This window comes from Lepidothrix coronata, unplaced genomic scaffold (assembly GCF_001604755.1).
Source record: "Lepidothrix coronata isolate B3197 unplaced genomic scaffold, Lepidothrix_coronata-1.0 Scaffold31, whole genome shotgun sequence".
Lineage (NCBI taxonomy): Eukaryota > Metazoa > Chordata > Aves > Passeriformes > Pipridae > Lepidothrix > Lepidothrix coronata.
This window is the reverse complement of record NW_016690211.1, coordinates 3,606,998-3,631,050: the sequence shown is the minus strand read 5'-3', so window position 1 is coordinate 3,631,050 and position 24,053 is coordinate 3,606,998. Positions and strand designations below refer to the sequence as shown.

Sequence of the window (24,053 nt, the reverse complement as noted above, 5' to 3'; positions counted from 1 at the left end):
ATCTCAGCTCTGAAGTGGAACAGACACTATTAGCACCTATACAATTCTTTTGATTTTATGTATTTGATGAACGTTTCTGTCCACTGAATATTTTTCCATTGCAGTATAATGGGGAGAATAATCCCAATGCCGTAGTACAGAACCCCGTCTTCATATATCCACTCTGGATGCCTTTTAACCCAAACTCCAGCCATTTTGAGAGCACTTCTGAATAGTTTCTGAAATTTGTCTCTATTTAGTAAAATCAGATGTTTTTAACTTTCATTTCCCATACTGTTAGTAGTGTATTCCGAGATTTTGGTATGGCCATTTCAGTGTCCTCTTCTCCAGCCATTAGTCAGGTTCAACCATTTAAATGTTTTAAATCCCTCCAAAACTAAAATATTAGCTTGCAATTGAGAAGCAAACATTTGGAGGGATTTTGTTTGTCACACACTGTGACATGCCTATTCAGTATTACATTTCCTTATTTTTGTTTTTTTTTTCTGCAATAATGCATGCTAGAACCAATGAAAACACATGAAAACTAAGTTGATAAATCAATTCCAGAAGACAGAGTTTAAAGAAAACCACAAGCTTTATGGGGAAACTGAGATTCAAGGCTGTTCTTACTCTGCTGCTAATGTTTTGCATATTGCTAGTGTGTTTCCCTTTATAGTGTCCCTTTTTCCTTTGTCACAGGATGTAAGCCCTTGGGACAGGATTGTTCTGACTTCAGATCATAAATATAAGAAATGTCCCTAGTCACAGTAAACAAACAAGAACAACACTAACACATTTATAAAAAGCTACATCATTCCAACATCCTCTTATGTACATGTACTATATTAAGCAAGCTGAATTTCTAAGAATTTTTGTGCATGTATATGAAATATACAGACTTTTTCTTACTGATGTGGATCCATATCCACAAATGTACAGAATAACCACCTTTTATTAGATTACTAGTTCCCATTGTTTTCAAAGGGAAAATACACAGCAAAATAAGGCTTATACACTCAAATATGTATTTCCCAACGTGAACTTCATCTTAGGTGCAGGTACAGATTACAACCATCACCTTGAAGACACACAGAGCTGACTGGCTGGGAGACTTTGCTCTCCACTACCTGAAGAGGGCAACTCTAACTCCTTTCAGCAACAGCAGCTGCACGGGGTCTCACATACACTTTATTTTTTCACTTGAAAAAAGAAAATTAACATAAAGCCATTGGCTTTCACAACACTACTACTTAAGTGGAGATCATTAGTGCTGAAACACTATTTAGAAGGATCTTTCAGTAGTGAAAAGCCAGAAGAAAATAAGAGGTGGGCAGTTAACCTGAGAGTGCAGATGTTTGGAAGCAGAAGGTAACGACAGAAGCAGAAAGCATTTTCTAAACATTTGAGGTTTTCAGACTTTTCCTTTAGCCACCCCCATTTGCACGATCAGTAGCTACCACCCAACTGCTGCTGTGATGAAAAAGGGCTCAGAGTTCCCCTGTGTTACAATGCAAGTGTTGCTGGTTCCTGCAGTGACTGAGAGTGGTAGACATGCAAACAACCCAGGTGCTATTACATACTCTGGTTCATGGACTCATACACTATTTAAAATATTTTCCAGGCATTCCTTCAATTCCAAAAAGGTGAAACTTTCATAGTGTGTCTTGCTACTTTCTACTGTGGGCTGAAGCTGTGTTCAGAAGTGTGGCAATGTGCCACACTTTCCTTATCCTAAGGGATATCACACAGACACTAATGAGGCTGCAGCATGACTGACACACGTAAAAACCACTGATATAATAGGAGATGCTTCAGGGAAGGTTCACTGCCTGACTTACAGCAAATGTAATAAATGGTAAAGGTGAAACCATTAGCAATCATCTCACTTCTACTGAAAGCAACAGACATGGAGATGAAATGTAACTTCAAATCTCAGTTCTGTTTCCCACTTTCAACCACAGAAACTCTTAGTTTTACTGCAAAGTAAACTCTCTGAATAGTCTCACAATATTCATGTGGTATGTGGAACATGCTGCTCAAAGATATGGGAAATACCACAGCTGTAAGCAGATATAACCTGAAAAAAGATGAGAGTAGACTGTGGCCGAATAAGAAATGTCACTTGTTCTGTTTGGCGTTGTTTTGGCTTTGGATTCATTTTCTGGTGTTTTTACTTCCACAATATATAAATAGATGGTGAACAAACAAGCATTATAGAATTTCTAGCTGGGCAAGGTGCACTTTGGTAAGTTGTGCTACACGAAAAGCAGCACTACAGTCATTTTACTCTGTCAGAAAAAAAATAAAGTAATTGAAATCCATTCTATTATAGTACAGTTTGTAACTGGAGAGGCTTTTTTCATACAAAGAGATAAAAACAGCCTACATTGTGAAGTAAGGATTAGAAGGACCACAGCATTATTTCACAAGAATCTTGGAATTCCACAAACATCTTGGCTAAACTCCACTCTGATTAAACATATTTTACCCCTAGCCTTTTCTCCATAGTTCAATAATGTTTATTCTATTCCAAAAATTTCCTAGCCCTAAGCGGCCTACTGTTTCTGAAACACCAGTGCTTCTGTGTTTTCAGTGCTGCCTAAGAATTTCATATTCAAATGACAGAGAAATCCAAGACCTCTTCAAGTTAACAGGAACCCAACCTACTTCAAAGTACAAATCCATACTTCAAATAAACTAGCTTTAATATTTCATATTGCTGAGTTTTTTGCTAATTCCTGCTTTGTTCTAAAGAGGCCTCAGTCTGAAGTTTCAACACAAGATGGCACTCTAAGGAGACGTCTTGACTGAAAAACGATACACAGAGGGTTTTTGAATTATCTTATTGAATGCATTCTGAGATTTTTTTTGTCCTGTATAATTGTCTCACAGGGCTGTAAAATCTGTTCAATCATTCTGTTTTACCAAAGGCTTCAGTATTTATAAATACTAATTCGTGAGGGATTCAGGAAGACATAGACAGCAAGATAAGCATTAGCTTCACACATAGCTTACTATGTAAAATCTGAGTAAGATCAAAGAATTACAGAAAGATTGAGGTTGGCAGGAATCTCTGGAGGGCATCTGGTCCAACATCCCTGCTAAAATAGGGTCACCTAGAGCCAGCTGCCCTGGACCCACAGTTTTTGAATTTCTCCATTAATATGAACTCTACAGCCTCTCTGGGCAACTTTTTCCGATGCTCAGTCACCTTCAGAAAAGGTGAAAAAGGTAGAAAAGTGTTTCCTGTTGTTCAGGAACTTCAGTGTTGCAGTTTGTGCTCTCTGCCTCTTGTCCTGTCACTGGACACCACTGAAAAGAGGCTGACCCCATCCTTTTTGCACCTTTCGTTCAGGTATTTACAGACATTCTTTTTTACCAGGCTGAACACTCCCAGCTTTCTCAGTCTTTCCTCATATGGGAGGTGCTCTAGTCCCTTTAATCATCTTAGTGACCCTTTAGTGGACTTTCTCCAGCAGCCTCATCTCTTTCTTGTACTGAGGAGCCCAGAAATGGACATAGTGTGGCCTCACCAAGGCTGCATAGAGGGGCAGGACCACCTGCCCACATGTGGGCAATTCTGTTGTTTCATGTAGTTCAAGATACCATTAGCCTTTCATATTGCAAGTGCACACTGCTCACTCATGCTCAAGTTGGTGTCCTTTTCTGCTCAAGCCAAGTTGTTTTCCAGCTGGATGGCCCCCAGCATACATTGGTGCCTGAGTTTGTTCCTCCCTAGGTGCTGGACTTGGCAATTCTTGTTGAACGGAAAGAAGTTCCTGGCAGCCCATTTCTCCAGCCCGTTGAGGTCCCTTTGACTGGCACCCATCAGTCTGGAGTATCACACACTTCTCTCATTTTTGTCAAGTTTTCATCATCTACAAACTCTCTTGCACCATCATCTAGGTGATTAATGAAGCTTCAAAACAGGATTGGACCCATTATTGATCCCTGGGGCACACCACTAGTTACTGATCTCCAACTCAACTTTAAGCCACTCTGGGCCCAGACATCCAGTGAGTTTTCAGACTACTTCACTATCTCCTCATTCAGCCCATGCATCAACAGCTCGTCTACAAGGATCTTATGACAAGATACTGCCAAAGGCCTTACTGAAGTCCAAGTTGCCAATATCCACTGCTCTACCCTCATCTACCAGACCACTCACTTCATCACAGAAGTTTACTAAGTTAGCCAACTAAAACTTCCCACTGGTGAAGCCATGCTGACTAGTCCTGATGATTTTCTAGTCCTTAATGTGCCTGGAAATGGTTTTGAGGCTTAGCTGCTTCATTATCTTTCCATGCATCAAAGTGAGAGTGACCAGCCTATGGGTCCTCCCCTTCTTGCCCTTCTTTAAGAGAGGACTGACATTTTCTTTCCTCCAGTCTTTGAATACAATAATACATTTTTATTACACTTCTTTTAATCGGATCCTTAAATATAATAACCACTATTGTTAATGACTCACGATCTCATTACATAGAATGTCTGTAATAAAAGTACATGCTGAATTCCTAAAACAAGAGATTTCTCTTCTATTACAGCAGCAAAACTGTTGCATTATTAAAATGCAATTTAGTCCTTCCCTAATATTATTATTGTAATAATAAAAGAAAGAATTTTATAGGGCATTAAAAAAAGTTAATAGCCTTCTAATATGGAACCAAATAATGCTTAAGTTTCTTTATTACATTTTTATATCTGCTTTGGAAAATACCTATTTTAGCTAGATGAGCCAAATCAGATGGTTGAAAAGTACCTTTGCAGGTCAGTTAGTGCTTTTATTCTCTCACATAGGATTAGCTTTATCTAAACTTTATAAAAAGTTTTAGATAAAGCTAAAATTGATTTTTCCTAAAGCTTTATCAACGACTGTAACAGGTTGCCCAGAGAGGCTGTACAGATCTCCATCCTTGGAGATTTTCAGTATATTTATCATGTCTGCCTTCTCTATCTCTCCTCAGCATAAAGTTTGACCTTGTACTTCCCACTGTTTTTCAAAATGGAGGAAAGAGCTACTTCAGAAGATGACAGAGCTCCTGAGAGCTGTGTAGCACAGGTCACCTTGCAGGAGGATGCAGTGTGATTGCATCACAGAATATGCTGAGTTGGAGGGGACACGCAAAGATCACCAAATCCAGCTCCTGGCCCTGCATATGAGTTAAGGCAGATGTTTATATGTTTAGGCTTCAGTCCCAACCCTTGCTAATGATTTCAGAGCTGTTTCTTAATCCTTCTATGAAGAGCAAAATAGGTAGGATTCCAATTATTTTTAAGAATGACTGCATGAAATAGTATGGTCCATGTTATGCAAGAGGTTAAAGAATACTTTTTATTCTTAGGATCCACGTATTCATTGAATTTTCCCTGTGTTTTGCAGAATGACTGCAAATCATGCCATGCAGTGATTTCAGGGAATTTGCCATTTTTGGTAGCACTCTACATAAGTGTAGAGTAACTGAACATTCAATTTAGTTTTTATAACTTCTGGTACACTGCAAATAATCATTAGATCTGACTGTGCTCTTGAAGTAAATACAGAAGATACATGCTACGATGAGAACTTTCATTCATCCTCCTCTCATATGGGAAAGGTGTGAAAACTTATAGGAAAACATTGACTGCTTTACTGTTGGGGTTTTTTTTAAAGGGAATGAAGCAATGGACCACGGGCCTTCATAAAGAAGAGTCTTACAACTTTATGATACATTATGGTACTTTCCATTCCAGAGAACCTTTGTGCTTCCCCTTCACAGTAATAGAGCTGCAGTTCCTTGTGAGGGCATTAGGTTTGGGTATATTCTAAACTCACCCCGTCTACCTTGTATGTTTTTCTTTAATTCCGATCTTCTATATTTCAGGGAGCTTTTGGAACTCAAAAGAAAATTCTGAAAGAGCCATACTTTGCTCTGTAAAGAAATTCCCAAGAGAAACCTAAGAATTTTGTACTTATTCATCTTCAGTAGGTCAGTAAAGTAGCCCCTTTATTTATCCTCAATAAGGGACTAAGACAGCCTAACAACATCTCAAGACTTCTGTGTATAACAGGATCCCTGAATCAGCAGGGAATATTTGCATGATTAGATTAGTATTGTGGACTCTGGAGCAAGACAGATGTCCACTGTAAAAGCATTAAGTCAAATAAATGCAATTGTGTTATGTGGCTGTTCTGCAACAGACGTCTTCCATACAATGATATTCTGACATAGGGATCTGGTGTCTAAATTAAGCTATACAAAATGACACATCTTGTTGTCATCAAGTGGCTCTTATGGGAAAAAAGATGTCAAGATTTTAAGAAAGTAACTTAAATTGAAATGGGTATTAAAAATAGAACACTCCACCAGAAAAATTTATTTAGGAAAATGAAACAATAGTGAGAAGAAAGCTTGCTGAAAGAGATTGATTTAAAAATACTTAAAAACGAAGATAAAAAGATACCCTGTAGAGTAAGTCTGCAGAAGGGAAAAACTTTATCTCTCAGTTTCACATTTATCTCCAGTTGTCCTGAGGATGAGACATCTGAATTGAGCATGTCAGTAACAACCAGCACAAAAAACTATGTATGGCATGAGAGTTTATAAGTAGGTATGGCAGTATTAAAAGAATGTAACTGTTGTGTAGTGGCAATTGTTGAATTTTTAAACTGCATTTTGAGACAATTAACTGAACTACACTATAAGTCAGGAAAGGCAGCAGGCTGACATGTTGGAGGATTAGACAATCAAATTTCTCAGTGGCTTCTTTATAACTGTATAAAACTCCATAAAATACTACAAAATCTATCCTTTCAAGCAATAACTTTGCTATGCTTTTATAAATTAATATGCCTTCTTTGCTGTTGAAAAAAAAGGTCCAAAGGGTAGAAGAGAAACTCATCATTAAGGCTACACACACCCAGACATGATCCTGTGTGCATCTGTGTGGAGCCACTAAACTTTAAAGTTGGAAACTGATGAACCATCCAGAACTATTTAGTCTGTGGCACCTCTGGTAACACAACCTGCTACGGAGAAAGCCTATGGAAGTAATGCCTTCGAGACAGTCATCTGCAGAAAAGCAGATCTAAACACTTTTGCCAAGAACACCATAGCAAGGTTTTGATCATTATGAAACCTGGTCAAGTTACAGTGCTATCAAAAGGAAGAGCTCTTTACGAAGGCCAGGGATTCTCAATAAGGCTAAACCGCACATAGCTTTGCCTTAAATGAAAGCCTGCTGCATTCTCGTAACAAAAATACTCTATTTCTGAGATCTCCTCTTGCAGCAGTATTAAACGTAACATGCTCTTTTCTCTTTACATACATTCTCTCTCTCTCTCTGTATGTATGTATATATGTATGTATGTATGTATGCATGTATGTATGTGTGCCTAGCTGAAGCACGTAAATAAACCCCACAACTGACCACTTCAGGCTGTCCCTGCCAGAACTCTCACTAGTGAAGCATAAATTTCCTTAACATACTCTGGCAAGCTCATGCTTGATTCAGACTGAGATCCTTTCTCACCTTCTACAGAACTGCAAACTCACTAGTGGCTCTATATTGCTTACTGAGTCATTCAAGTATACACAGAGCATGATAGATTTCTTCCTGGCATCTCATTTTTCCTGGGTTATATAATGACACCCTTTCATTTTTGCAAAGCTTGCCAGGTTATGCTCCTTGCAAAGGCACTGATGAATATATGTTCAAGGGCAAGCATGTTGTTTGTGGTTTCTTTTGTTTTGAAATGCTGACAAACTCTTCAACTAATACCTATAAAATGACATCTCTTTAAACTGAAGTCACAGAAGAAGTCAACTCTGAGAGATTGTAATCTTTGCAGCGGGAAAGTAAGAAGAATTAAGATTTTTTTATTTAGAGCAGATGACTTCCCATTTTGTTTTCTTTTAATAGTTCATCATGTGAACAGGAATAAATCCTGCAATTTGCTTCAACCTATGGAAAAAAGATAAACCCCAATAACATAAATAATTACGTTATTCAAATTTTACTCACTATCCAAACATTACTCACTTTATCTTATCCTGTCACAGGTAATATTCATAGCAGTGCATTCCAAGATGAACTTGGAACTGGAATAAGGAAACAATGCCTTTTTTGTTTTGTTGGTGCCAGTGTTTGGTCGCTAATAGCTCTGTCAGAAAACCTTGCTTTTAAAAGGTAGATATGAGCTTGAAGAGGCAAAAATAACACCTAATTGGATATCCAAAACTATAGGAGTTTAACAATGACTTAAAATAGTGTTAACTGAATATGTACATGCTTTGTCAAACCCCATCAGCAACCTATCTGCATACCCTGCCTGCAGTCAGGATGCTTGACCTGGAGCCATTCAGTGTCATAGGGAATGACACTGAGATAACTTCTGCTGCCAGGTAGAGCAATAACTCTCCTCAATTTAGTTCTATGTAACTATCATAGATGACATCTGCTTCAGCTTATGTGTAGTTACTTGCTACACTGTGGACAAATTATCAGGCATTCAACCATTCATACACTGTAGTTAGACAGTTTTCCGTAGCTTTACTCTTTCAAGGTTATTCATGTTTCCATAGGATGCAGGGCAGGTGAAACAAGAGGATTCTAAACTGCCAGACTAGTCCTAGAGCTAAGAATTTTATTCTAATATACTCTTTCACAAAGCTGCACTGATCCAGTAGCTCCAGGCAGATTGTGTCTCTCATGGTCCATCTTACTCTTTTTCACTGTATGCACCAACAGCATGAGAGGGTAAAATGTTCATCAAGGAAAATTCTGTTCCCACTCACACAGGAATGAAAGGAAGAGCTGTCTAACTGGACAGACTTTGGGCATACTGAACTATGACAGTGTCCCTGGACTAGGTCACTGCTAGATCAGACACTTCACAGAGCATGTCCTTCTACTGCCTTTCTTATCACATTTGAGGATGGCTCATTCCAGCAGCTTGTGAGCAAAACAGGGTCAAAAGAAGAGTGGTGGCATTAACACCAGTGTACATAAATACAGTGGTCTTGGCTTGATAAAAGCTCAAGAATGAGGTGCCCTGAGCTGTTAGAAGAATGCCAGAGGATCGTGAAAGCATTCTAATACACTTCTCTATCTTATCTGGTTGTGACTACTGCAGCACAACAGTGTTCAGTGAAATACAGTCCCTCTTCACATTTCTGTGGTATTATACAAGTCTGATTTCCATCTTCCTTGTTTGTAAGACTTTTTTTTTCAAATTTACAGCAAAATCTAATTAATATGTTTTACATTTTTGCATCTTAAAAGGATATCCGAATGAAACACATGTCACATAAATCAGTTTTTCAACAGGTTTGTATGGTCCTCTGCTATTTAAGGCACTATAAAATGCATTGTTTTCCAGCACACCACTTACCCTCAGCATAGGGCCGTTCTGGAACACATGGGGTTCATCACAAACTACACAGTATTCATTCAGTACTGGTATCCGTTGCTCAGCAAATTCGATAGTCTGAGAACAATGAAAATGATAGTAACATCTGCTTAAAAATAATTAACAGTTAGCTCATGCTCCACAGTGTTTCATAAGTGGGTAAGATATGATATCCTACCTGCACAAGAAAGCCACGGTGTCGCTCGGGAACACATTTTGCACCATAATTTTGCTGCAAGGAAAAAGTTGAGGCAACTTCAGCGTTGGTATGCTAATTATAAGGAAGTGGTAAAGCACTTGTATTTTTTGCATGTAAACACATTAATTAAACAGTATTTGCATCTAAAAAGATCTTTCACTTGCATGAACCAGCCATTACAAATAATCAATTCTTTTGCTGTTTACTGAGTGTGTGGTAGGTTTTTAGTATCTCTTTTTAGTTCTTAAATCGGATGAAGTTTTGTATCTCACCATCCCAAAAACTTGAATCTCAAATGGAAACACCAGTACCTTCACTTGAGCCTAAAAAACTGGCATTTGGTGACTTCCATTACATTTTAACTGCTATCCAAATATGGGCTATACATTTAGGCTTGAAAGACTAGTGTAATTCTCAGAAAGGCTGAAAACCTTTTTCTTTCATATTTACTAAGATCTCACTTCTGTAAGCACTACAGAAACAGATCTCTCTATGTTCAGATACCACTCGAGTTCTTTTTTTTCAACACATAGCAACATAAATTAGAAGGAACTTCTGTTACAAGATTCAGTAAGGTACAGAATTCTAGGCTGACATCTATTTCAATCACATCTTGTTTTGAACAAGTCAGATCAGCTCCATCTACAGTGTTTTGGGGGTTTTGTTTATAGGCTTATGTCCTTTCATTTCTCTAACTGCTTAATTGCTTAACTTCTTTTCCATTTTTCTCCTGGAAAACAGTCCTACTTGTGTTCATATATGATACCCTAATATTTCAGCTGAGAATTGAAGAGAACTTAGGGTCCTGATTCATCACTTCCACATTCCACTGACTTCAAATTACAGTTAGGGACCCAGGCTACCCATACATCTGGTGCACGCATACAAAATGTGAAATAGACTCTCAGTGTCCTTCCACTAACATCAGTCAAACTGCAACTGATCACATATGTGATGATCTTCCCTCAAAGTAAATGCATTCCAGCAATAAATTAAGGGTAGTATTTAGAGACTGCCAAGCAAGGCTTGCCTTTCTTCGGTGTCAGCTGATAACATCACTAATGATAACATCAGTAATGAACTAAGTCAGCTCTTCATTATCTTATAAAAACCAATGGGACTTTTCCTATTAACATCAGGAGAGAAAAGTCTTGCTATTTTAGGACATCCTCTGCTGATTCAGAAAAAAGTGTGTCTCTAAACCGCAAGTAAAAACTCTGACAGCTCATCTTAATTTTGCTGTGCCCATCACATACACCAACCACACAGCATGTATATAAATGATCCTATGATAGTGTACCACTGCTTTTAGATTTGATTGAGTATAGCTTACAGCTTACTGAACTAAATTACAATGAGACATAGTGCACTCAATGTAATTTCATTATTCAGAATGGATTATTATGAATATATGTATGGCATCCAAAGAAAGCATCAGCTTCCAAGATACCCCCAGGTAAAGAGAGTGGAGAGGACTATTTTCTAAATGCCTCTCCCAGGATCTAATACGGAAAACAGACTAATGCCTTGAAAGAGTGCAAACAAATCCATTCTTCGTTCTAAAGTATAAAAGCCATGCTTTAAGAGGCATAGGCAGAAGAATTAATTTTCAGAGCTACCCTTTTTTTCCCGATCAGTTATGTCTCTGGGGAAAGTAAGAGGCCAGTGTGGGCCTAATTTGTTCCCCGGCCTCTGACTTCTGCCAACGCATTTGAAGGTTTAACCTCTCAAAAATCAAAAATGTGCAAGAGGTGAGCTGAACTCTGACTGTGTTCCTTCCAGTACGATGATGATGGCAGATGAAAATACCAGAAGCAGAAGTAATTTGGCACTCAAAAGAGCTAATGGACAGTTGCTTCCCGTATGAAGCAAACAGGGAAATGAGAAAAGCCCTTGCAACTAAACTAATTTTTCAGCAGAGAAGTGCATAGTCTCCCTTTTTCCTGCAGGATGCAGGGAAGGAATTGGATGACTGAACTTTTCCCATGGCCAGCAGCTGTACACTGAGCTGCATTCAACATAACATATAACATCTCTCTCCTGACCTCAGCAAATTCTGATTTTATAACTTAAATATATGTGCACGCACAGCTGTTTCAATCCTCCTTAAAAAGCTGACTTCATTGCTCGTCTTCCAGTATATCCAATATAGTCATTAACATATGTCCTAAGTCTAATATCTTTGCATAAAAAACATAACAGCATGTTTGAAAATTAACAGGAAGAAAATGAGCAGAATAAAAAAAAAATATTACGCACAGCAGCTTGTGAAGGCGATGATGAAGATGGCGTTAAGATACCAATAAGCCCTGAGGTAAGAGAGAGCCTCCTGCTCTCTGCCATGGTGGACTCCTTGAAAGGCTCCATTTTGGATGACTTAGGGGCATTGGAGTAAGTCTTGGTGAGCAACTTGTGATTCTTCAATCCATCCAATTCTTCCATTCTAAGATTACTGGAGTAGGACCTGCTTAAAAGTCTGTGGGGCTTCAAGGCGCTGTTGTGCTCACATCGAGGATCCCCAGAGCACGACCTACTTAACAGCTTATGAGGCTTTAAAGTGATGCACTCCTCCTGCTTGACAGCTGCAGAGCAGGAACGATTCAGCAGTTTGTGCGATTTAATAGCCATTGTCTGTTCAGCACGAGGGTCACTCGACAACGAGCGGCCAAAGGTTCTGTGAGATTTTGTGGCACACACATCCTCCGCCTTCACTGTGCTAGAGCAAGTCCTTCTCAGTAGTTTGTGAGTTTTGGAGATGCCATCCTGTTCTGACTTCAGTTTTGATTTATTTTTACCACAGCCAGGAGGAGGATAACTCGGCGACCTTAAAATAAAGATGATGGCAAAGTTGGAGAATGATCAAAATTCTGTGCAAATCAACCAAGATCATACAGATGTAACCACTTTTAAGTATCACCTATCTTCATGTTTTTCACTAGTGATAAACACAATGCAAACTTTTAAAAAATAAACAACTGTAAGACATTTTCCAATACCAAAATAGACATCTTACTCCTTTTTACACACGAGCTCATGGATCAAAAAGACAACTTAAGTAGAAGTTGTAAGGTCAGCTTTTTGTAAGGTTCTCTATGTCTCTAAACAAACCAATTATTCAAGAAATCATCTTTGCAATGAAAACCACATATTTCACATGAGATTATAACACATTTTCCTTAACAAAATCTGTCTTTTCTATGTAATCAGCATGGCATGATCCCATGAAAGTTACTGTCTTCTGGACACAGCATAACAAATTCTATGTTCGGATCCAATGGAAGATAAAATGAGCAGTGAAACTTGCAGACAGTAAATTGAATTTAATTCAGCTGAAAAGGACAAGATTTTTAAAAACCTCATAATAATCTGGGCACTTTGTGGAAGACAATTTGATGACACTCTTCCTGGTTTTAGACAAATTCTAGCTCTGTAACACTGGAAATGAGAATGCGAAGCACCTAAATTATAAATGCAGAAAGTAAATAACAAGAGGTTTTTACAAAATTACATTCACATGTACTGACACATTTCTGTAAGGTTCAGATTTGCCTGTCCTTGCAAAGCAAGAACATGTAACAGGTATGCTGAATCATTTTCCTATGTTTTATAAGCAAGCCCAATCTTTGGAGTATTTTTTTGTTTTGCATCAAGTAAAGAATTGAAAACCCAAAGGGAGAGGCTGGCAGGCTTCCCCAACCCATTAGCAAGTGGTGACAGTGGAAGATGCATGTGGAGGCTGCTGATTCACTGCAGCAGCAGGATCACTATCACCCTCCTGCAAAGGGAGTTTGGAATGGCACCGTAGGGACAGAGAGGGTCCTTGTATTTGGGCTGAGCCATCTTCAGATAGGCACTGCATCAGCAGCCAAATCCAGAGGAAAAAGAGTAGGCTGGTTTTGTGTGCCATTTCTGAATAAAATCAAACCCCAGGCTTGTGCCTGTGCTTACCAATGGTGTATGGCATGGTAGGGAATGGATAAGCTTTCTACTTAAAACACCACCTTTCCTCCTTTACCTTTGAATAAACAGCCAACCTTTTGTCATCTTTGACACTGCTCTCATTTTCAACATGAGTGATTGCTGTATTCTTTTTGTTATACATTGAATTTAGAATGGCAAAATTAATCAAAAAGAAGGAATATTCAAAGAAGCATTCAATTCAAGTTCATTAATTGAATCAAGGGGGTGATCTGTCAACCTTCCATGAGCAGGAAAACACACTAAAGGGTCACAATCCTGAAAGAGGTAAAATTAGAGCCTGATTTTATATACAGTTAAGAGTATGAGTAACTGGCAGAAAGCATAGTGAATTGAAATTAACTATTCACAAGCTACTTCTTGTGCTTTTAATGCCTTTGTTCTTTGAATTTGCCTGCCTTTCACAAGTGGTAAACATTAATGTAATCCAATAGTGGAGAGGGAAGAGTGCTCAGCACCTTTAAAAATCAGTCTTTCATTAAGGACCATTATAGTTTTAAAAAATTAAAAATACACACTCCTGTAGAAATAAGAGCTAGACAACCACAGGTTTTTTAAATACACATAATATATGCTATACATATATATTACTTATATATATAACTTATATTTTTATTCTTGCTATTCAAGTAACAGTCAAATGCTACCAAACTAAGAAAGATATAAACACAAGTTAAAATTTCCAGTTCTAGATGAAACCTGGTTGCTTCAGATAGCAGGGCACTGAAATGCTCTGCCTTCAAATATTCTTAGAAGCTGCAGCAGTACCCAGTTCACTCTTGATGTCATGCAACACAAGGACTGGAAACCCATGAGGTAAGATATAAATAGAGCACTTCTCTGTGGAGAAAAGTCAAGATTTCACCTTGTGAAGTCTGCTGTAGATTTTGAACAGCTTATGGTGGTAATAGCTCATTTTTCTTGCTATTACCTGCGCAGTGTAGAAAAGATGTGCAGAGGGGATTTCACCTTTTTGTCAGACACCTTCTTATTGTGCGTACAATTAGATTTCTCTTTACTGTTCTTCCACTGTTGTGTAACAAATGTCTGCATGATCCTGGAAATTAAGAAAGAAAAAAAAAGATTTTCTTATCCTAGCCAAGACATAATCATTTTAATACTAGGCTCTCAGTGCTCACCAAGTAGGTGACATAATGCAGTGTTCTCAAGCTACAGGCAAAGTTTTCTGTCATGTATGTGGACTGGGTGCCTCAGCTCCTCAAAAACACCTTTTTTCCACATAGAACTAATTTAACACGGAACTCTTAATGAAAATAATGTGAGTACAACCACTGCAACTGCGAGACTTATGCAGACTATACTTCTCATGAAGATCCAGAGACTAACTGATTCAAGGGCATCACATCCAACTACAGGGATCTGTCTCCCATGTGACTACAGGGATAGGCTATTGCATCTGCACAGCTAAGTAGGAGCTTATTCTCTGAATCTAATCTAGCAGTGAGGGGGGTCTTTGAGTGAAAAGTCGAAGCTGAATTTGATATGGACTTTACCAAAAGAGATGACTATTCCATTGCCACAGCTAAAAGGGACCATTGGGTTCATGGGTATTCTGACTCCTGCTCAATTGTGCAGTAGGCAGCTATGTTCTTGAAAATGTCTCACATGAACCTTTAGTAATTACCTGGTGCACAAATCAGAGACAGGGTAAATACTGAAACGTTCTAAGAGATTGTTCATGTCAGAGGAGTGTTTCTTTTTTTTTTTCCTTCAAAGTCATGTATCACAGAGATTTTAATAACTTGCTTCATTTGTAAGATTATAAAAAATGTTGCAGTGACATTTTAATACCAACAGCAATTTTTTTGCCTTAAGGGTTTCTTAACATTGTAATGGTTAAATATTAAAGCCTATATACTTATAATTTTATTACAAGTACACATGCACATGTGAAAAGATGACTCAGCAAAACTGTATTAAAATGAATTGTACCATGACCATATGAGTGCTATTTTTTTGACTATTCTTCCGTCTTGTACTCAAAACATGGATGGCTTAATTACTGCAATATATCCTAGAGGCCACTATAAAAGCACAGCCCCCTTAGGGATGCATGAAGCTCAAAAAGATGCCTACTTCTGAGGCTTCATCATCTAAGCAGAAACATGAAATTGACTCCTAGCTGCACTCTTTAGAACTTTAGTAGCTTACTCCCTAAAAGTCAGTAAAGGGACAGAAAACCCCGGCAAGTAGCACAGATCATGTTCTCCTCAACAACTGTCAAAACACCTTGATCCAGCAACCAAACTGACAGCATATGAATTTTATGCTACTTGACATGGTCCAAGAACTAAAAAGAATGTAGTATTTGCCTAAAAACAGGGGTTTACACTTTTAAAGACTTACTTTTTCAGCTGATGTCCCAGCCCAAATCTTTCCTTAGTAGAGATCTGAAATACATCCACAGTTGGCACTAGGGAAAAAGAAAATATCGCTGTTATAGAAACTCACAACATCAGTGAAGAACTCATGATGACCATGTAAGTGGCATTTAGGGACTCTGTTCTACCTGGACCTTGACTATGCACAATGAAATTGAAGCAATAGCAAAAGTGGACACGTCATCTAAACATATAAAGAAATGAATGGTACTTTTTGGAATATCAGCCTATACAATTTACAATTCTACAAATGGAATTCTCCAAAATTTATCTCTTCTCACTAACTTTATTTACAAAAATGTATGTTTTATATATATATATATATATGTGTATATATATATATATATATGCTGCTTGCAAACAGCAAGCAGCAACAGATTAAATATATCTGGACGAGCAATTCATCTCGCCTAAATTCTGAAACATTTTTGCAAGTGAATTATCTAAACACAGTAGAGTTTCTATGGCTAAAAACAAAGCCCAGACTAGAACTGAATTATTTAGTATCTGGGTTTTCTTTCAGAGGGTGTTTTAATTCAAGATCCAAAAACATAATCTAAGTGCTTAGTATGTGAATTCCAGTGGCCACAGAATACCCTGACATTTCCTCAAGGCCCATCCAAGCATTGGTGTACCCACATTCACCTGTCTGAAATTGAAAATGCACAGGGCAAAGGACAAAAATTAGCTAGTGGCATTACTAAAATCCTTTAATAACATTTGCTAGAAAGAAGTGGCAGATGTAATCCAGTATTTGTTGAGAGAGCCTCAGGTCCTCAAGGCAGAACAACAGCCAATGCATATTACAAGCATGAATAGACTCTATAATTTGTGCAAGGTGGTAATGACTACAGTAGAATAAAAAAAGGAATGGAAACAAAAAATCTGAGGTCTGTCCAAATTTTATTAGAAACAGTAAATCAGTATTTTGATGTTATTCTGACCACTCACAATGCCAGATTTTATTCAGAATTTCAAAGTTTATCCTTTAATTTTGCTTTAATAAATTAAATTTTAAAATAAAATACATCTAAACTGGCCATGCAATTTCACTTAGTTCAAAGCACTGTATATACCCCTTCTCTAATATTATTATTCAAATAACATAAAACATAAACTCATCTTTTAAATACAAACTGATTTTTTCAAAAGGGATGGATGATCTCATTAGCAGTAGCAATATCTCTGGATTGTCAAATTTCAGACACACTGTGCTGGGATGGGGAATACTTTCAGTAAGAATCATCATACCTACACCAGCAATCTTAAAATCTGACATCCAGACCAAAATTTTTGTCTTGGCTCTAGAGTCAGAGGAGAGATCCCGATAGCTTCAATGGATGATTCATCCTCTCTAAAAAAGGTTTCTAAGGCACAAGGGAAAAAATGCCCACATGGACACTACTGAGACAAGCTATTAACTAGACGAATGACTATCTAAAATCAGGATATTACCCAGCATCAAGGTGGTACTAATATCTCCCGCTGTGCTTTGGAGTGTGCTGTATTTCTGTTTATCAATCAACAGAATGTACTCTAGGAGAAAAGGCACAGCATAACATTCTGGCTCAGCAGTCTCAAAAACACCCATGTTTAAGGCAGAAGAGGAATTCACAGAATTAACAGAAAAGATGGTGGATCTCACCGGGCTCTGCTAGTAAAGAGACACGGCTACAACAGCAGCTGAGTTTATAAAACCAGTGTCAGCAAAGAACTCGCCTCTGGCCTTGACCTTACCTTTCTCAGTACTCAGGCACTTGCACAATCACTCAGCTGCAGCACTGAGAACTAAGCTCTCCATCTTAACCTTGTCAACAGTGCCAAAGATATTTTGTTGTTACTTCTCATTTCACTAGATCATTTCTTACTGCACACTGCTCTTCACGCTTCACCTTCTCTCATTTGCTGCACTTTTTTATTTTTTAAATTACGTTTTGATAGAAATGTTCTGAATACTAACACTGCTTCCTGCCATGGCAAATACATATTTTAAGATCTCAATGCTTACAAAAATCATTGAAGTAATAAACTACAGACAAAAATACCAAAGTCAAGGGAAAAAAAAAGATAGATATAATGAAATGCTTATTTGAATGAACAGAATATAGCTTATAGTTAGAATCATCAGGCAACATATCCTGTAAAAATAGCTCATTGGGACAGATTTTGCTAAACATAACTGGAAATATCTATTAATTTTCCAGAGGCAGAATTCTCCCACAGATAAAAGCCTGAACTGACAGATTGTACTGCAAGTTTCCAAAGCTGGGCAAGTTATCATCCAAACTTAGTCTGACGTCTCACTGTAAAAATATATCTGAAGTTGACTCTTGCATATGAATGTTTCCAAATCTTCAAAATCAGTTGATTCTTCATGAGCATGACCATTTTCCTCTCATGAGGAAACTTTATTCACTTAACAACTCACTCAAATACAAAGATTTCCAGAGTTCACATGCTCATACAGAAATCAGAAGCTGCAAGGATAATTATTGTGGCTGATTCTTCAAAGATGTGTGAAAAACGGCATGTTAATGTGCTGCAAAGGTCTGTGTACCTCTTCATTATCAGTCTTATCTCATCTGTGCAGATCATGCTTGATTTCCAAAATCAGGAAATCACATATTAGAAACTGTAGATGTTTATTCCTTAACCCTAGGTGAAGCAGTTGCATCTCAAAGGACATCAGGAAAACAAGTTCCAAAACTCCATCTATGCAAGTTTAAATTAGATGCACGTGTCATTATAGAGTGAAGCCAGCTTAATTTCAAATCAATCAGACTCCTACCAGCAGTAGAAGTAGGCACACGCAGGGTCAAAGATTTGGTCAGACCAGGACACCATACAAGGCAAAAGAAGAAAACACAATTGACCAACCTGGACCATTTAAGTACTGCGTAAGTGAACAGTGCAACCGCACTATTATAGGCTCTGTGCGAATCACATCCCAAGCCACAGCAATCTCTTCCTAGTTTAAGATAAAAAGAAAAAAACAGACACAATTAGCCATCTTGAAGAACTGCTGCACTTTGTCAGTCTACCTCAGGGTAGCTATAAACACCATCCATACATCTACCCAGTTGTGTAATATCTACTCCAACATTACACTTGAGAACTTAGGACAAATTATTGCCTGTTAATGCCCCCAAGAGCAGTGTCAGTCTACTTCCAGTTCTTGAGTGAACTCATTTAAACCAACCACAGGTTTATACACAACATTGCATGTACAGTGCAGGCAGATACATTCCCATCTATACTGCTTCAAAGCTGAGAGGCAAAGGAGCAAACAAACACAGAATAGAAACTAACACCATAACAGAGGGCAAATGAAACTTATATTCTTAATTTTTAAGAAAAAAATTTCTTAAATAATTAAAGCCCAAGAGTAACTGTCTTATATGCTGTGCTAACCTAAAAATATGGCATATCTGTGCAGAAGCTAATGATGCCCTTAAAAGTTCTAATTTTTATTCTTTATCTAGAGTCCAGGAAGCTACCGCACAGATGCAGTGAGGAAGTGTGAAGTCAATGACAGCAAACTGTTACAGAAGCCATGCTGCCTGTCGACAGCACCACTGCCTCTCCCTAATCATTGTAAAGAAGCACTCCAGCCAAGGCCCTCTTCCCTTCAGGGCTGTAAGAAATGCTTAAATGCTTTTACCTGACTAATGTCTAGGATAACATTAAAAAAAAAAAAGTATTTCATTTATATTTGTTAAAACATTTACCATTTACAAAGCACGTTTGAAAGGAAATACACATGCAGCAAATAAAAACCTACAAAGCATTTTAACAATGTGATCATAAAAGGAAAACAAAATCTTTCCACTGAGTATCAATCAGTAATGTGACAGCCACTTGTGAAGATCAAGTCTCCACAAAAGGAAAGTCTCAGTGGTTGTCTAGAGAGTCTGATGTGTATTACCCCAAAATTAAACGGGTATTAACGTTCATTATGTAATTCTGTGATTAGATCACTTACATCAAGAAAGCTAACATCAATATGTAGATCAATATCTACATCATCAATGGCTCCATATTCCCTGAAAAGAAAGAATTACATTACATTAGAGCTCTTTAAGATACTCCTCAACCCAGGAATACTTACAACAGGGAAGATTTTATAAAGGATAATCTTGTCTGTAAAATCAGAATGGTTATCAAATACACATTTACATAGATTGGATTAATATTCCCAGTGGGTGACTGTCTGCTGCACTGTAAGTTTATTTCAGAGAATCTTGCTTAAACAGGATAAATCTTTTCTTCTACTTCCCCCAAAATCTCTCTATTGCTGCGATGTATTTTTCTCTCATGTATTCCACAAATAAACAAAGAAAATTAATAGTCACGTGCTGCGCCTGTAATTTTCAAAAGTATTTCAGCTAGTATTAACAGCCAGTAACCTGAGAAGAGGCTAGAGATAAATCATTGTAGACAAATAAAACATAGCCTAGAGAACATATTATACTGGGGGAGATTGCTTCATACATTCAAGCATTTGTTTGTCAAAATTAAAGACTGCCCTGTAATGTGCTCAAGGCAATAGTTGCCTTTTTTCTTTCTTATGTGTAGTATTGCTGGAATTCCCAAGGTTCAGATTTAACTTATACATAACTTATACATAATGAAATACTTAACAGGTATTTCATTGCCATCTGAAATCCTACATTTAAACTGTGACTTTTCTGTCTCTAATTTTCTGACTCACTTGGATTGCCCTCCCCTACATACTTAAAGACTTCTGAAAAACAGGCCTAGAAAATACTCATTCATGTACCTGAATAAAAAAACTGCTTTCCTTTTCATTTAAATTGCTTAAGTGGTCAATACTGTAAAAATGCAATCAGTCTTAATTTTTTTACAGATTAGCTTCTAGTCACTAATTTTTTTTCTTTACACTGCATTCATATGCTTGTTCTCATGGTGACTTCCATGCTTTTCTATTAAACTAGACTGAAGTACATAGCACTAGCTGAGCATAAGTAAGCCCATAAGACAATTTCGAAATATTAAAATTTTTTCTGAGTATAACACTCTCCTACCTAAGTGGCCTCTCAGCCATGGTAGGACTGAGTTTGCACTGGAAGTTGCTTGGCCTCTTGTTAAGTTTGGCCAAGACAGCCCCGTCCACCAAACCCTGGCAGTCCAATGGCTCTCTCTGGTCAGGGCAAACCCGAGTTCTCTCTCTGGATCTGATGTGTCCACACATGGCACACACAGGGCAGGTGAATGGCTGGACAGGGCTGTATTACACGAGGCTTCCCAGCCATGCTTACAGCTCCTCCAGTGTCACCTCACCCAGAACTGTACAGGCACTTGCTGAGCTCCTACAATTCACTGAAAACCTGTCTTTGAAACAGTGAGTGAGCTCTCCACTTACTGAATGGCTTAGCCACTACCCTACACAACAGTGCCATGAGGTTTTTTTGTTCATTTTCCAGAAGATCCAAAGATTGTTACGCACTCTTAAGTAATATTTATGAATGTGGGCTGGTGCTACCTACATGACTGAGATTCAAAAGGCTGTTAACAAGGATAGTTTTATAAATTAAACAGAAGCACAGTTGAACTAATGTAACAGAAGTATTAGTGGAAGAAAGAGTAAGATAAAAATTACTTCTAACCGTGAAACTTCCATATTCACTGAAATCCCTTAGCCCCCAATATACCACCATCTTAGAAGATGGATTTTAGACACATGATGCTGACTCTAGTTTAAATTTCCCAAACTGAAACTAAGGAAGAAATTATGTTTTATTCCAACACCTGCGGCTTATGATCTGCTGCCTAAAATGGCTTCATGAATGTAACTTGCTTTTGAAGCTCCCAGAGGTCCTCTGTCCATCAATGCATAAACAGTGTAAAGAGATACAGAAGAGTTTGGATCAGTTGGATGGATCATCTTCTCATGGCTTTTGTGGTCAGATTTCTAAGAGCAGTGGTGAAAAGCACGCTGGTATAGGAACCTAACTTTTAGAAGTAAGCTGACTCTGTGACAGCAAGAGACTATGCAAAAGAGGGTCAACTTGCTGGGAAATATGCATCTTAGTAGACCCTGTCATGCAAACTTCTCTCTCCTCATAGAAGGGGAGCTGCAGCAGAGTGATGAAACTGAATGCCTAATGCTGTGGTTTTTATTTCCAAGAATTTGTAAGTATTTTCAACCTCAATAGAGTGGATGAAGCATTCAAGTTTTACACATGCCAAAAGCAGTCACAGAAGCCAATTTCTAACTACATTGAGCTCGAGGGGATCACAATGCTTCCAGGGAATCAGTTGATTCAATAAATTAGATGCATTAAAGTTTCTGAAAGGTTACATACAATATTTCAATTTTAGGAGTGTGAGGAAACTTATAATCAAGGTATTCTCAATTTCATAGTTATCAGTTTGGCAACTGATAACTTATCCACTTTCTAAACCCACACACAACTCCCCAGGTCCTCAAAATGTAGTAAATTCCTACTTAATTTGAACAGTTGTAGTACACCATAGTTGTAGGCATGTTCTCTCTTCTTATGACAAAATAACACATCTTACTGTTTAGAGATTAATGGAAATAATTACTTGTAGTATATGTATGCCTAAGATTATTATCTTATCTCCATTTTATTACTTGGTTTGTACGACAACTTCGATATTTTCCTTGCAATACTTCTGACAGGTCTGTTACATCTTGCCTGTTATTTTTATGAAATAAAAATACCTGTTATTTTTATGAAATTATTAAGATTACACAGATGGAAAATAAAGTTATAAATACCTGAAGCATATTTGAAATATCATATAGATATTCCCTATGGCAGAATCATGCATGGTCATCTATGTCCAACAGAATTTTTGTGTAATTACTCTTAGCAATCCATATCTGACTGAGGTTCCATCACTTCCCTGTGCAGGATACTTTAGATACTCACAGTTAGAAAGCTTCCCTAACCTCTAATGAAATCCTAGTTTTTTATTGTCTCTCATGATGACAATACAGAATTTTTGATCATTCCTTCTACCTACGAACAGCTTTTTTGAAGAAGAAAAACTGTTACTGTGTTTTTTCCTTCTCTTTTTTCTAGACTAGACAAATCCAATTCCTTCAGTCCTTCCCTAAGGAAAATATTTATTAAATCGCTTATCATTCTTCTTGTTCACCTCCAGGGCAATATACAGAGCATGACAGAAAAGGAGTTTAACAAGGGTTTAGAGAAATGTTGATTAGTAATTTTCAACAAAATACAACAGCCTGATCAAATACCACCAGAACTGCAAAAGACAATGATGTTTCAGAACAGGCTCCCAAGGCTTGTTCTCAGCACAGCCACTTGTACCTATACTGAACAACATCAACAAAAACCAAACCTAAACCAAAAAATGAAAACCCAGCATTATTGCCTGTTTGCAGCGCTCCTTTCTTTTGTGACACAATGTGCTTTCTGCATTTCTTCACCAGAAGAGACTAGTGCTTCAGCAGTCAGGGAAGGTCCACATGGAACTCAATATCCAAAATATTAAAGGCTCCACAATACAGTAAGGTCAATGACGTACCTGAGAGATACTGCATTAGGTCCATAGATCTCTCTCACAGCTGTCAAATCAGCCTCCAGCTGTGGGTGCTTGTGAAGTTCTCCATCATAGCTAACCTATTGGGGAAAGAAAAATATCTTGAGAGTTCTTATTTATTTCATTACTGGCATGTATCTAGGCTCTTGAAAGTTCCCCCTGCAAAATATATTGCATTAAGATTCCTTAATGCCATGCTCAGAAAAGACACAGTGTTGATTAGCTGAAGCACTGAGGCCATCTATTCTGCTAAGTAATGAGATTTTTCAAGCAGGCACCTCTGCCTTGAAAAGTTTTGAGGGTTCTGCTGTTTGTGGAGTCTCATCTATCTGTCCTATTCTGTCCCACAGTTTGTTCTGGGACATTTCTGTATTTCAAAAATGTTAAGCAGGATAAGAACCAAATCTCCCCAGTCCTATCATCCCAGTCCAAGCACTACAGGACAAAGGTTTGCTCACTCTTTCTTGTTGTCTCACTCTCACATACACTAGGTGTAACGAAACACCTATTTAGACACCAACACCTCCGCTCCTTTTTTTTTTTT

General features: G+C 37.8%; 1 protein-coding gene across 4 annotated transcripts in view; it reads right to left on the bottom strand.

The window, feature by feature from the left end:
- PARP8 (poly(ADP-ribose) polymerase family member 8) overlaps positions 1-24,053 on the bottom strand; it is a 119,001-nt gene that overhangs the window by 22,649 nt on the left and 72,299 nt on the right. For all 4 annotated transcript variants that reach the window (XM_017811361.1, XM_017811363.1, XM_017811360.1 and 1 more), the window contains 8 exons: positions 23,495-23,589; positions 19,935-19,995; positions 18,830-18,920; positions 15,918-15,984; positions 14,482-14,607; positions 11,832-12,396; positions 9,552-9,605; positions 9,356-9,451 (listed from right to left, as the gene is read on the bottom strand). In XM_017811361.1, coding sequence (XP_017666850.1) covers positions 9,356-9,451; positions 9,552-9,605; positions 11,832-12,396; positions 14,482-14,607; positions 15,918-15,984; positions 18,830-18,920; positions 19,935-19,995; positions 23,495-23,589 — 1,155 coding nt within the window. The remainder of the gene's footprint in view (positions 1-9,355; positions 9,452-9,551; positions 9,606-11,831; positions 12,397-14,481; positions 14,608-15,917; positions 15,985-18,829; positions 18,921-19,934; positions 19,996-23,494; positions 23,590-24,053) is intronic.